The sequence below is a fragment of the Cuculus canorus genome, chromosome 2 (assembly GCF_017976375.1).
Source record: "Cuculus canorus isolate bCucCan1 chromosome 2, bCucCan1.pri, whole genome shotgun sequence".
Classification (NCBI taxonomy): Eukaryota; Metazoa; Chordata; class Aves; order Cuculiformes; family Cuculidae; genus Cuculus; species Cuculus canorus.
Window position 1 is genome coordinate 49794706 of NC_071402.1, and position 15108 is coordinate 49809813.

The 15108-nt window shown below is 41.4% G+C and overlaps 1 protein-coding gene across 2 annotated transcripts in view; it reads left to right on the forward strand.

Moving 5' to 3' along the window:
- Positions 1-3916: 3916 nt before the first annotated feature.
- Positions 3917-15108, forward strand: part of ANKRD29 (ankyrin repeat domain 29) — a 35351-nt gene continuing 24159 nt past the window's right edge. Inside the window, exons 1-4 of one of the 2 annotated variants that reach the window (XM_009563250.2) lie at positions 3917-3990; positions 8947-9057; positions 10334-10432; positions 12455-12553. In XM_009563250.2, the coding sequence (XP_009561545.1) occupies positions 3970-3990; positions 8947-9057; positions 10334-10432; positions 12455-12553 (330 nt within the window). In that variant the 5' untranslated portion in view covers positions 3917-3969. Of the gene's footprint in view, positions 3991-8946; positions 9058-10270; positions 10433-12454; positions 12554-15108 lie in introns of both variants that reach the window. The other variant, XM_054060237.1, reaches the window with a different exon arrangement.

Here is a 15108-nt window from a genome sequence, read left to right on the forward strand (position 1 = left end):
AGAATAAAGGTCACAGGCTCCAGTCAATGATCTTTATACAGGTGATATCGGAAGAAAATGCAACACTATGGGCATACAGCCACAAGGGAAATCAGAAAAGTTAGTGGAGAAACATGTTTGTCGATGTAATACCTCCTGGGTTACACAAGTGTAGGGTGTGATATACCCCACAGGAAAGAGCTCTGAAGTCTAGAAAATGGCAGTCAAGTTTAGCAGTAGGTTCCTGAAATGAGGGCAGAATCTCTCACTGAAGTGACACAACGTGTATTGATTACGGTAGTCTGCTGAAATATATTTATCCATTTACATACGCAGCAAGCAAACTTATATTGCTCTTCACTAACATTTCTAAATGCATATTTGCTTATTGATTGCTGTTTTTTTAAAAGCAAATAGAAATTAATTCAGTGTTTACATAAAAACTTGCAGAAGTTTGGATCAAGATCTCCAAATGAATGTTTTGGCTAACTCAAAATTTGTTCCGCTTCTTTTAATTCTCCAAATATAGCTGTGCCTGAACTGTTCCATCTTAGGTGAGCTTTGCCCATGACTTACTCAGAATGATTGACTCACCTTTTAAAGGCAATAATTTCATCTGTTCCAGCAATTCATTTTAGGTATCCTTCAGATCTGTACAAAGCAGCGTGACTAAAGGACTTGAAACAATCACTGTGATGATATATTAGGTGGCAGGAATGCAGCCTGCTGCCCTGCAGTTGCTTTTGCCAAAGAGGTAACAAATCCCAACCGGTTCAAATACCTTGAAATCTTAAAAATCCTGCCAAGAATCAAGAACAGGGAAGATGTGGGCAGTGTAACCAACATAGCCCTAAAATACAGTATTTCCACTGCTAGTAACAGGCACTGAGTTTGCAAGAACTCAGGACTGAGGCTTGTCAGGCTTGCTCTCTTCATACTTTTCATGATCTCCCCTCAACTTTGTTTTGCGTGGTTTAACTCTAACAGCACTTTTCCTAATTGACCAAGTGCCTATCAGTAATTTGACTTACTTTTGTTTACCTTTGCATAGTACCACTATGGCTTTACAACGCTAACATAAGGACGCAGTATAGAGAAATATAGACCTGGTATGACTGAGAAGTGTTGACACAGGATGCAGGGTACCTGAGCTTGGGCATGCGGTGACAGGAGGTGGGACACTTGTGGCACTAGTGAACCCACAACTATGAACAACCAACCAATAGTCAGGTACAGAAACGCAGACCTGGAGCTGGACAAAACTGGATTTAGGGGTAACAAAAGGAACTAAAAATTAGTATCTAACGAACATAAAAGCCACTGTGTGTAGTAAGCTTGGTTGTAATGTGGTGCTGCAGACCACTGAAGAAAGACCAAGACGTAAAAGCCTGTTAGCAAATCCATAAAACAACCCTATGCAGAGCCTAAAAGGAGGAAGAAGAAAGCATCAAAGTGAACATCACATTCTGCTCAGTGACCAACTCTGAGTGCTGACAGCTCACCATAATATCCCAAACCATCACCACCAGAATGAAATCACAAACTTTAGGACCCAGGAGAGCAGGAGAAAGGGCAACATCAGGAAAACCAGTGAAAACTGGGAAGTGTGTATAAGTTTTAACTGTAGCTTTATTAATATTGATTTCTTTTCTGCATAGACTTATTTTTCTTCTTTTTCTGCAATACTTATATCTGCTGTAGTGATGATTCTTGGATTAGACTGCTAAGATTCAGTTATACTAATTATAAATTCTTGTCTAGCTCTATATGTGTGTGTATATATATACGAGGTGTGTTTTCTCTTTGCCCTTAAACAAGACTTGGAGTGTAACAATAGGCAAAGATATACACCAAAAATATAGTTTATAAGTGCTTTCTAGGATAAACTTTCAAATGATCATCAAAAAACCCCATACCTTATATATGTATTTCTGTATTCAACAGTTCTGACAAATTATTGCTCCTGCATATGAAATCAGCACAATCACAGAAGACTATGTGCAACTGAAAATAGGTGCAGTTTCAGATTGTTTTGGGAAATTAAGAAAGGCACATCAAAATTTTTCCCTCGACATGTAAAATAAACACAGACCCCCCCAAAAAAACTTACTGCATAATTATCCTTTTTTGTTGTTCATTCAAGGCATTCTTTGGTTTTAATTTGTCAGAAAATATAACATTTTGGCTGATGAATGTGAAAAGATTGGCATGTTATTCACAACAGATTGAATAAATACCGGGATATTCCAGGGGTGAGGCAGGGAGTGTGTACAGATTAGTAATAGTTTCCTCTGTCAAATGGGCAAGTATCACTGTGCAACTGATTTGGGGCAAGGATGACTGTTAACTATGCAATCTACTGAGTTCATTCAGTATTTTTAAGTTTAAGAAAAGATCAGAATAATCATCCATGTTCATATGATCTCAGTAATTAAGGTGAGGTTCACACCAGTCTATACATTCGAAGAAGAGCTTATGCTACTAGGAGCTTTCATCTGCTTGCCTATAGTTGGTTTTAGTGTACGCGCAGATGAATATTGCTGCAGGAAAAAAATCTGCAGAAAATCCTCCACTTGCAGATTTGTAGAATAAAGTATTTGGATCTTAGTGCAAGAATTTTCTCTCAATGCGTACACATAATTTCTCCTGAATGGGATTTATATGTGCACATCAAAAGAAGAAAATCCCTAAGGGTTCAGTTTAAACCAACAATAGCAAAGAAATTCAGGAATCTCCCACCAGAGCATGCCCTGTTTTGCCTACTTTATATCACGCAGACTTTGAATGAAATCTGCAACAGCCAGGCAAAACAGGACATGCTTTGGCTTTATGGTTGTTCATTTTTAAAGGCTTGAAATTAAGCCCTTAAGAACTTACTGTCTTCCTAATGAGAGCACATCACCCACAGGAGATAGTGTTGCTGACAGCTGGATACATGCAAGATGGGGGAACACTCATGCTCACACGCTTGTGCGGCTGCAGGGTGGGTATATTCGTGATGATACCTTTTGGCAGTCTTTTCCTAGATATAAAGGTAAAAGGCTGTGAAATGCAAAAGAGGTGCTGCGGAGGAGGCATTAGCTCTGTGAGGAGACTTAGGCTGGTGTGGGGGTATCTGAGTCTCAAACCATTTCAGAGATGTTTTTGAGCGGTGGAGGTTTGATCTATAGGTCTGAACCAGTGGCTGAGCAGTGTGAGTTCTATGAGCTCTTGCTTTTCAGGATGCTGGAGTGGGAAGTTTGAGGTGGCTGCTGGGAAGCCTGTCCCACTGATTAATAAAGAAGGATATGTAACTATTGGAACAGGTCCAGAGGAGGGCTATGAAGATTATCAGAGGGCTGGAGCACCTCTCATATGAGGGCAGGCTGAGAGAGTTGGGGTTGTTCAGCCTGGAGAAGAGAAGGCTCCGGACAGACCTTATAGCAACCTTCCAGTACCTGATGGGGCTACAGGAAAGCTGGAGAGGACTGTTTGCAAGGGCATGGAGTGATTGCATTGGGGGGAATGGCTTTTAAACTGGAAGGGGGCAGATTTAGATTAGACATTAGGAAGAAATTCTTCACAATGAGAGTGGTGAGGCACTGGCACAGGTCGACCAGGGAACCTGTGGATGCCTCATCCCTGGAGATGTTCAAGGCCAGGTGTGATGGGGCTTTGGGCATCCTGGTCCAGTGAGAGGTGTCGCTGCCCATGGCAGGGGGGTTGGAACAAGATGATTTTTAAGGTCTTTTCCAACCCAAACCATTCTATGATTCTAGTCTATGATCTTTAAGGTCAACCCAAAGCATCCTATGATTATAAAACAGCAATAATAACAACAACAACAACAATAACCAGTATAATAGCAACAACCGCAATAATAACAGCAACTCTAACACCCTCCTCCGCACAGATTCCTTCCGAGGGGACTGATGGCCACCATCCCTGCGTGCCCAGCCCTGCAGGGGGAGGCGCTGCCCCGCCCCGGGCTCAGCTGCGCTCAGCGCTGCGATGTGCAGGATGTCGTTCAAGGTGAGCCGGGGGTGGGGGGACACCTCGTTCGGCGTCTCGCTTTGTGCTTACCGTGCCGGCAGCCCGTGAAATGCTCCGTCATATGCCTGGATTTAGGGATTATTTTTTTTCTTTTTTTAAGAGAAAACAAGGGTGGTTTAGTACGGAATTAAACAGAAGCGTCCTTTCCAGGGCTGTGGGATGCACCGGGGATGCTGCGGGCGCAGCGGATGGACTGGGTGCTTCCCACCGCTGACACCCCCAGAACGATGCATGATTAGCTTGCATAAACTGGGAGCCTCCGGGAAGCTTCCTGCTGGTTTTACGGTGGCCGAGCTCAGTGCTGTGGGTTTTGGTGCAGTCGAGAGCCTCCTCTCCACTTTTCCGATCGCCTCTGCTAGTATTGGTTGTGTAATAGTTAGGAGGCAGCTTTTATGCGTGCTCATCTTCACTCTGTGGTGGACACTGAAGCCAGGCTGGTTTGTTCCCTTTTCTGTCTGTGATTCCTGACAGTTTTTTTTTGTTTTTCTTCCATCCAAAACCATGCAAGAGCAGTCATTTTCAAAAGATTGCCTAAAATAAGTTTTTTTCGATCTGAGGACAGTGTTAATAGTATCAGCTGCACTGATAATACTATCAGGGAAGCAACCAGCAATTTACTGATGCTAATGGATAATACTAATGCTAGATGTACATCTCCTCCTTTGTTATGCACTTCCTGGATGCTGTGCTTGCCCTTCTCTTATTGACCACCAGCTCTGTGCCAGTCCTTTGCCATGTTGCTTGTGTTGCATTCCTTTATTTGATGGATTATTCCTTGTACTCACTTCTAGCTCCTATGAATGTCTCTACCCACTCCAGGAGGGCTGGTGCTGCTGTGACACCATCCGAGTTCGATGGTTGTGCAGCAGGTGGCTTCCACCTGCAGTTGAAGCCCTGGTGTGGCAGGGAGCAGGGTACCTTTGCTCACAGTGCAGCTCAGCCTTACGCTGAGTGTTGAAATGTCTGCATTCATGCCCATTTTGGTCTTTTATTGGCTTCATGCCTCTTTTTTTTTTTTTTTTTCCTTAGCCTTAGTCTCTTCTATCCCTCCATTCTGTCTCCATTAGTTTTTTCCACCTTCATTTCTCACAACCATCAGATGGATGGATGCTAGCCCAATGCTTTTGGTAGTGCCAGCCGCTTCTTTTTGCTTTCTTCTCATTTTTTTGCCTCCTTGTTTTTTTTACGTTGTACTTCAGGTCTTCTTCTCTGCTGTCGCTATCAACTCCTTTTCTGTGGCCTATTTCTCACTTTGTATTCCCTCAAGTAGCGCTATTGGAGGTAGCTCGCTGCCTGCCCCCTCTCTCTGAGGACTGCAGCCCCCACCTCCCTCTGCTTTATCTCTCTTTCCCGTGTCATTTTGCCTGGTGTTTTCGCTTTTTCTCAGAAGACTGTGTACTTACTTTGAACTCCTACTGTCTCTGCTTGCCACTATCTATTCATGTTGTCCATCTTATTAACCTGCTTACCCATGAGGTTGCATTTATCTTTCTCACTGCCTGTACACATGAATATCCTCACTTCTTCTACTGAGTTTTTCCTGTCTAAACTTACATTTATATCGTGGATGACCTGTCTTTTGTATCAGGATGCTTCATGTAGGATGTATTGCTATCTAATAGTCTCCTCTCTTTCCTCCTAAGTCCCACTAATGTTTTCATTGTGTCATGTTTGATCCTGACTTCCAGTTATTCTTCTTAAAACTTTATATTCAATTCCTCCTTTCCGTGAGGACTAGTATAGAAAATGAGTAAGAAAAAGGAATTCCTTGTATTTTGACAGTACAAGGAATCAGCTGCTGGAGCAGTGTTGTCTTTCTCCTCTCTTTTAATTCTCCTCTCTTTTAATTCTTTCTGCCTTTGCCTCTTTTCTTCACTCTTTCTTCTCAACTGTTACCCCATTGTGACCTTCCCCTTCTCTCCACTGAGCCAAGGGTAGGGCAGGGAGTAGTAGCTGCTGATCGCAGCATTGAAATGGTACTTATCCCCTCAGTATTCCTAAGATGACATGTACAGTTACATTATTGCATTTTACTTTATCTATATTCTTGCATGGAAAAAGCCTTGTCAGATTTATAAGATATGTTTTCCTCTAGGCAATTTTTGAATACGTCTTTTTGCTTGGTGTCAATACAGCATGTATATAATGCCAGCTTTTCCTCTTTGTGCTCTTGTAAAAGCATATAAACAAATGAAATTAATAACACAACCAGAATTTGAAATAATGCTTTAGAGATCTCGATGCAGTGGGGAAAGTTGTATCCTGAAAGTTGCTGATGCTGGAGCAAATGACGTAACGCAGCATGTCATCTTCATCAAAACTGGTAGCTAATCAATTTTTCAAGTGTTTATTACGTTATGTTCCCAGAATGTCAATGCTGAAGATTAGTTGTTTACTTTAAGGAATTTTTATGGCCAGACTAGCTTTATATTAAGAATTACATGAAAATTGCATCCAGTCAATCTCTTAAAATTTAGTATTACCTCTCCCTGAGAAGTATCTGATGACAGTATAGAATTCATAACTGAACAACAGCAGCCGAGGCTTATGTCACATCCTGCAGTTTAAAACCCATTTATTGCTCAAAAATTGTTCAATTAATCATGTTATTAATCCCAAAGTAGTCTCACATTTTGCCTGCTAGTCATGTCAATATTGCTGATATCACCTGAAAAAAAGAAGAGCACAAAGGTATAAATCCTTGGTTTGAAGGCAGAAGCAAAATTGCCATGTGGTACTCCTTGGCGCTGCCCTTTTAAAGTGCCCAGAACATTTGGATGATTTTGCACATACCATTCACCTTAGCAGGTAAAATAACTCAGATTTCTGTTTGCCTTTTCTTATCTAATTACTGCATCATCGAAAGTATGAGTGTGGTATATACTCAGCTTTATACAAGGAATCCCCAGTAACACAGGGGCACGAGGAAAGTACAAGTACTGATAGCTGTCATCCCTAATTGGGTCAAAAAGCACCACTGGGAAATGCCTCAATTCATGTCCTTGATGCATTGAAGAATTTTTCCATACCCTGGGTTTTATGCAAAGTATAAGGACAACTTTGCTGGAGAACTACTGTAAGAATTACAGGGAAGAAAAAAGAAGTAAGAATTTATGACTCCTAATGCAAAAGACTTTGGACTTTTACTTCCAGCCTAGGATAACACTGGCAACTTAGTTATCTTCTCTCCTTATGTAACCTGATGAAAGCAGAAGAGTTTCTGAATATTGATTCCAGTTCATGCTTGCCTGATCAATAATGGTATTGTTGTATGGTAGACATAATAAATGCAATCACATTGCCACTGTGCCTTCATAGTGAAAAAAAGGTACCGCCTTGCCAGCGAGGCGAGTATAAACTGCTCGGTCTACTTTAATCAGCATTATCTACAAATTCACGAGGGAAAAACTATTAGTTGTGAAAGGAAAATCATAATTTAGCCTATGTGTGCTGGTACACGAAATATCACTTTCAATTTATAGGAAGTGTCTTATAATTTATTGAATGGTCAAAACTTCTCTCAGCTCAAACAGCTGCCAGTTTTTCAAGCTATGAATATTAAAAATGCAATCCATGAGAAGTAGTCAGTGCAATGGATCTGGGATAGTTTCATACAGGATTGGTCTTGTGTCTGCTGTATTTTCAAGGTTTATTACCTGCACATCAGTGAAGGGAACAATTTAAACTTTGCTCTAGATGTCCATTTTAAGTATCAGTCATGAAACCATTCAGCCCTGAGTCTCTACCACATTACACATGCGCATTGACCTTTAAACATGGAGAAGTGTGCATTACATTTTCTGAGGCAGAATTATTGGCTTTTATATCTGCACTCTCTTTTGAGTTATCCCAAAGGCAGGATTCGCTGGAGAGCAAGGCCCCTGGGTGTTTTTAACACTCTTTTGGTCTAAGATGACTGTCAGTTAAATGATATTTTACTGAAGTGTTGGTGGTTTTGGGCCTTATTAAAAAAACAGTGGCATGAGCATACTCTAGGATACACACTATTGCTATCAGAGCATTGTTTCCTCCCTGCACTTCACCCATTGCAGTGCTTATCTGTCAGGGCAGCATTTTGGCAGCTGCCTGCATGGATCAGGTAAAGAAGTCAGGAGCAAAGTCTGTTTCTTTTTCTGCTGTCTTCCTCCTCTTCTGGGCAGCGATAATTTATTCCTACAAGGGAGAAGTCACATTGTGGCATTGTTCATAGGACTAAGAAAGCCTCAAAAGAGTATTAATACCAATTTGTTTAACAGTTGTTATCTAGATTTCAGAGCTTCCTAATTTTGCCTTAACATATTGCCTTGTGTGCCTAGTAAATGAGTCTGTAAGCCTACAGACAGTGAGATTTTTTTCTAGCATCATCACCCAGGAGGTATGTCGTGTGCCCACAGTTACAGGGTGTTAATTCCAGAAAGGAGGCAGACCAAACAGTATGGGAGATGTATGAGCAATACTTGTCCTGTACTGAGGCTTCATATGCAGAAAAGCAGATGGCAGAAAGCTAGCCTGAAGTCCTAGGGATTCTCCTGCAGCAGGAGAATCAGCAAGTGATTCAGCCTCTCGAGCTGTGCCCAGCCCCACCACAGATGCAGATAGTACAGGTACCAGTTAGCACATTGTTTTCTGTGATGTTTCCCTGTGGATCTGAACTAGCATCGTTGTCTCTAATTACAGAGAAAGCCAAGAGTCATAGGCTGCCATGGACACAGGCAAGGCCCAAAACAACATGAGGTAGCGTAGGGAGGCTGATGTCTCTAATTACACAAAGAAATTAAATTAGCTTACCTTCGGTGCTCTGCATTTGAAAGGACAGCACACTAAGCTGAAAATTCCCTGTCTTGAATGCAGAATTTGTATGTGTGTGTTTGTCCAAGGCATCTTACAAAGTGTTTTATTTCTGCTTCTTCATTTTGGTCTTTTTATTTTCACCAGAAAGAAACACCGCTTGCCAATGCTGCGTTCTGGGCTGCAAGAAAAGGAAACCTGGCTCTCCTCCAGCTGCTGCTGAACAGTGGGCGAGTAGATGTGGACTGCAAAGACAGCGTATGCACACAATGCACCTACACCCATCGCACTGATTTTACATCACTTTCCATAGCACACTGTGCCAAGGGTGTGGCAGGGATCTAACATGAGACATTTGAGAGTCTTGTGGCGCTTTGGGATGTTTTAAATCCTTCTCTCATCAGGAAGCTAGTTTGAAACTCAGGATAAAATAGTGCGATGATTTACATCAGTGACAAGGGGTTAGGAATTTGCCAGCACTCAAAAATGTGTCTTGCACAAATATTTGTGGCGCTGACATTAAAAACACAGATCCTAGCACCTCAGGCTTCTTTTTGCAAGGAAATGTCATTGTGTAATAGTAATAGATCACAGTGAAGAGTCAACTCAACCAAGCCCAAGCAGTAATGATTCTGTCAGCTTGCAGAGCTCCGTGTAATTATTTAAAAAAAACCCAACAAACGAACGTTGGACCATAGTTTCCATTTAGACAATGTAAAAGTTTGCATTTGATATACAGTCATTCCCACATGATGTGCCATGTGGTGTCTTTTACCCAGCACTGGTCCCCTAATTTCTTCCTCCCTCAGCGCCAGCCCAGTGTCTCCTGGACTTGGCACCAGCAGGAAGACACAGTACAGTTTCCAAGCAAAGAGGAGCTCAGACACATGACTGAAAGATTTCGTGGGGATTTTTTTTTTTTTTTTATTGTCTCTACACCACATAAATATAACCTAAATCTTATTTGGCTTAAGTGACCTTATGAGGTACTGAGGAAACCTGAACACATAGTTAAGGTATGGAAGGTTATCTCATATAATATCAGTAGTCACAGAGTGATTTTACTGTCATTATTAGGATAGAGAATTAGTATTAAATCACCCTGACCTTACTTCTGCCTATGACTCACAATTAAATGACTCAGCTAAGTCACTGAGCTGCTGCATCTAAGGTCATTCTGCTGGAAATGATGCAAAGACCTTTGAGATTTTCTTTTAAAATGCAGTGTATAAATAAAAAATATGATTATTTTTATTGCACTTATTTGGGGACAATAAAGACAAGTCATTGCACACATATCTGTTGAAAGGTCAGACCATAGTACCGCAGGCGAGTCTGTAATGTTTTTGCTTTAACACCTGCTGATTGCTCATTTCCAAAGTATTCTTGATAGTAAATTTGAAATGATAGCAGGTTTCTCAATGATCATAAGCTTCCTTCAGCTTCTCAGAAGACGTGCTCTCTCTTCCAGATGGCCCCTTTCAAAGCAGGAGGTGTCTGTTGAAGGTACTGACTTGTTTTTCCTTACTCCCAGCTTGGCACAACAGCTCTGATGGTAGCATCTTACTATGGCCACATAGATTGCGTACGGGAATTGGTGTTGCAAGGAGCAGATATCAATCTGCAGAGAGAGGTAGGAGAAGTTCTGCATTCAAACAGGGATTGATTAAGTGATTGTAATGAAGAGTGTTGTCTGTTGTTTTTTGCCAACTGCTTGTCACTTGCTGTGTCACTATGTTACAGTGCATGTATAAACAGGGTCTGTTCTCTTGAGGACAGCAAAGAATCAGATGTCTGGAGTTTATAATAGAAAATCAGATGTCAGGCGTCCACTTATAAATAATTCATCAAACATTTCCAACACATCTGGTTGGTGAGGGTCGGTTCCATCTAAGATGTAACCTAGGATTATACCATTTATACATTTGCAATTTCATTTATTGGCATAGTAATTTGCAGCTTTCTGGATGGGATAAATGGTAAGGAGAAGTCCTTTAGCTTTTGATTTGTGGACTCTAATCATTAAAATGGAGTGGATGCCATTGCTAGCCTGGGGTTTATTTTTACTCTATGCTTTGGAGTTTCTGCCTCTTAGCCTGAGCCAACTCATCTCTAACAGTCACACAGCTTATTCACCTATGTCTCTGCTTTGGATTCAAGGCATCTCTCACACCACAATAATCTTGCTTGTGGAAGGGATGTCAGCACTGGCTTTGGGAAAGTGCCTTCCCCTCATACTCGGCACAAGTGGTTGTACAGAGTACCTGCAGCAGTTCTGGTCTGTGTGCTGGAGTAATTCTGGAGAGCAGAATTACTCTAGGACAACAATGGTTATACGGGTCCTAAGAGAACAGCAGTTTAAGGAGGGCACAGAGTAACACACAATGGCAGCAGACAGAGCAGGACAGCAGTATGCTCATCACTTTAACAATACAAGACAATGTTTCTCACTTTCCTTGGTTACCTGGAACTAGATCACTAATCTCATGCTGACATCTGCATGTTACTGAGTAAGTGGGTCCCATGTTCAATGATACAAACTTCTTTGGACTTACTGGCCTAAACTTGCTCTAACCGCGATTATCAGTATCTTTCAGTGGGGTCCTGTTCCAACAAAACATGTATTTAAACATTTCCCTTCCCTTAGGTAAACATTCTTTGAAAAGGAGCAACAAAACCAAAGCTGAGAACAGTTTTATGGAGCTGCTCTTGAGTATCACTCAGGACATGCTGATTCAGCAAGCCAACAAAAAAAGAAACACTGAAATCCTCCAAAATCACTCTGTTGCAGAGAGGAAGCAAATAAGATGAAGTTTAAGCCTTAAAGACCAACAGTAATGTTCAGAAACTAAATCCACATACTCAAACAAGTGCTTCCTTCCTCCCTCCCTCCCTTCCCTTGTGTATGTCTCTCTCTCCCTCCCTTCCCTTCCTTTTTCCTTCTATCCAGCCATTAAAATCTTACATATTCATTTTTTGGGTCCTGATTTACTCACATACTACGGACAGTATTTTACATAACTAGGATAAAATATGGGGTTTCAGTTCTTCAATGAGGTTAAGGGAAAGCAGGAGTTGCAGGTCTGGTTATAGTTGGTTGAAGGCTGCTTGGCTGGATGGGAAGCTACTGCTGCAAGAGATAAGGATGACTTACGCCAGCGGCAGTCACATTTTGTTAGTGGTCAAGCAAGGGGGACCTCTGCTGTAGTAAATAACTGGTCTTTCCACACCCTGATCCAAATCCATCCCATGTTGCTATTTGTCTCAAGTTGTAGCAGCAGGTGGAATGGGAATTAGTTTCAAATTGGCTGTTCCTCTGTTGTGCCAGATTTCGTTTCCCGCTCTGGGCTTGCTTTCCCTGTCTGACAACTGAATGAGTGAATCCTAAAAGGTCTATATTAGAAACTCTGTGCAGAAGCCCCTTTTGTGAAACTTTGGTTTTACTCAAATGTATAATGCTGAACAGAAATCTCAATGCAATGGGAAGAAAACTGGCCTAAGATACCTGGTGTCCTCTGGAGTCCTCAAAACCACCAGATCTTTTCAGCTAATATTCAACTGAATGTGCTCAATGCTTTTTAATTTGTAATGTATATATTTCAGTCAAATATGCTATATGTTTGGGATTTTTTTTAATCTATTATTTTCCTTACAGTCAGGTGCAACTCCTCTGTTCTTTGCTGCACAGCAAGGCCACAACGATGTAGTGAAGTTCCTCTTTGAATTTGGAGCCTCCACTGAATTTAAGAATAAAGTAAGGTGATGGGTCTATTTCTACATGCTACTACATTCTGACAATCAAAGCTGTTTTTTCCTATTCACATGAAACATGACATAGCAACAGGAAGATTATTAACGGATTTCCTCACTTTAACATTTTCTGAGTAATATGAGTAATGTAACATACTGTGAAAATATTAACTTGTGACTGACTTTTACTGCCTACACTTAATGGCATAAGTTGATCAAAGATCAGTCCCTTGGCAGTCTTTCTTTTTAAGCCATCCTCCAAAACTGTAAGAGTCTTTTTGTAGGTGTTGGGTAGGATACTATTTTAGGTGTATATGTACTAAACTTGCATACACTGAAATTTTATCTGCATTGAGATGCCTCTATATACGACCATAGGATACTTAAAATGCCTTCAGTCCTCTCTAAATTCCCATTTACTCACCTGTGTGAAGAAGATGGAAAGCATTTCAGAGCTTCTATTGCTTTGTTCAGGCAGGTCCTTTTGAAAAATCTTAGAATAGCCAAAAGCACAGGCAGCAGAGCCTGATTCGTCACTTCTCACCGGGTGAACAGCGTTAAGAACAGCAGTTCATCACTGACAGCAGCATTCAGTCAACTCAGTTTTTTATCCCAAGGCAGTACTAACTCCTCTGCTTTCAGTAAACAGAACCAAAAGCAACGTATTTTCATTAAATATTCTTGCCCTTTACATGCTGGCCACATTTTGGAGCCTTCCCATAGTCTGTAGAGGACACTTGCCAGTCACTTACCTTGGGATCCATAGCAATGTTTTTGAAGAAGAAGGAATAGTTCTTCACCCCACAGTAACCATTTTTTGAAGTCTCTGATTTGAGTGATTCCCTCAACCCATACCTGCTTTCCAGAGTCCCTAGAAATATAGGCTTTAAATATGAATGGAATTGATGAAACATCAGAGACTCAGCTCCTTATGATGCAGGGATTAAAAATCCTGAGCTTTTGCGGTCGGAGTCCACACATGCCCCAATAGTAGGATTCCAGTACCCCAAGGAGCAATGCTTGTGGTAAACAACTATCTGACCAAGCAGCAATCAGTAAATTTAAAAGCATGAATGAAATTGTGGCTGTTTAACACAACATGAATGGCAATGTAGGAGGTTGGAATGTTAAATACAACAACTGGATTTTAAAGTGCTGGACAGCCTCATGTGGGACAGAGTTATTGGGAGAAGCTACACATTAAAATAAGGGTTGCATCTCAGTCTTTTATTTCAGAGTATAGATGAGGGTTGGCAGCATTCAGAAGGATCATCTCTTGCATTCAGCTCTATGTAATTGGGTGCGTGAATTTACAGTGTCCTTTGAGTCATTTGGCCTATAAAAAGGCCACAAAGCCATGCTGAAGGAACAGAAGTGTTCCAGGCATAGGAGGAACCTAGATTACTCACTGTAGCTCAGCATGCAGTTGGGCAGCGTTTTTGCTGAGGGAGGGAGAGTGGTGAATGCAGAGAACTTGGTAAGACAGAGGCTGAGCACCTTATTCTCTTGAGAAGGACGGTTACGTTTTTACCAAACCTTTCCACAGCCTGTGAACTGGGAGTGTGTGAAGAGGCCAAGACTTGGCCCAGAAGGCGAACATCAGGCTGGAAATTGTCTGATCCTTCATGACAATATATGATCTTTTATGAAGCATGCAAAATATATTGGCATGAGTCACTAGGGCAGATAAAAAGGAGTAAAGATCTTAAGGATAAGAAAATATTCCTGGATTCAGCCACTCCTACTGGCTTTCTTCTTTGGACAAATGCAAGTTTGGACTCTACTGTTGCTCACCTTGAAACTTTACTGCCAGCACCCATATTCCCGTCTTCCTCTTCTTCTGAATTCAAACCTGATTTGACCCATGTGCCAATTCTAAGTAATTTCTAAACTGCAGGTTGCTCTTCCTCTCTAGGCCACAGTTTTCTGCCACTTTCAGTAAAGCTGGTCATAAGACAGCATCAATTTCCATGGGACATAACACAACAAACTGGTGTGCAATGTGTACGTGAAGCTGTTTTCCAGCAGTGTCAAATGTGTCTGTCCAAGAACTCTCTCCTCATCGCCTCTTCAAGAGGTGTATCCATCTCTTCAGGAGTCGCCATATAACACAAACTGTAGTGCTGAAAAGGCTCTTAAAAGCTGAACAAATGATATCTGAGTTAAAATTAATCTGTGCAAGATTAAAGTGACACTGGTTTAAAAAGTTGGGATTAATTATCATGTCCATGCTTTCTTTGCTGAAAAGGTCTGCTCTTTCTGGATAGAAACATGAAGGCTTTGCTATATTCATTATTAATTCTGGGATCTATCCTGGAAATTGGCATGTTCATTCTTTCACTCATTCCTTGCCTGGGGACTCCAGCAAGGACTTCTGAAGTGAGGATCTAGACACAGGTATCCAAATGATTACAGCTTCCAGACTGGGCTTTGGTGATCCACCAACTTTTTAGACTGAGGCTGGGTGGAAAACCAACTTATACTTTGTGCAGCAGTGTGTACCTGGGCAGGAGGCATCATTGCAGATGTACTGCATTGACAGTGTGCACCTTCCATGGG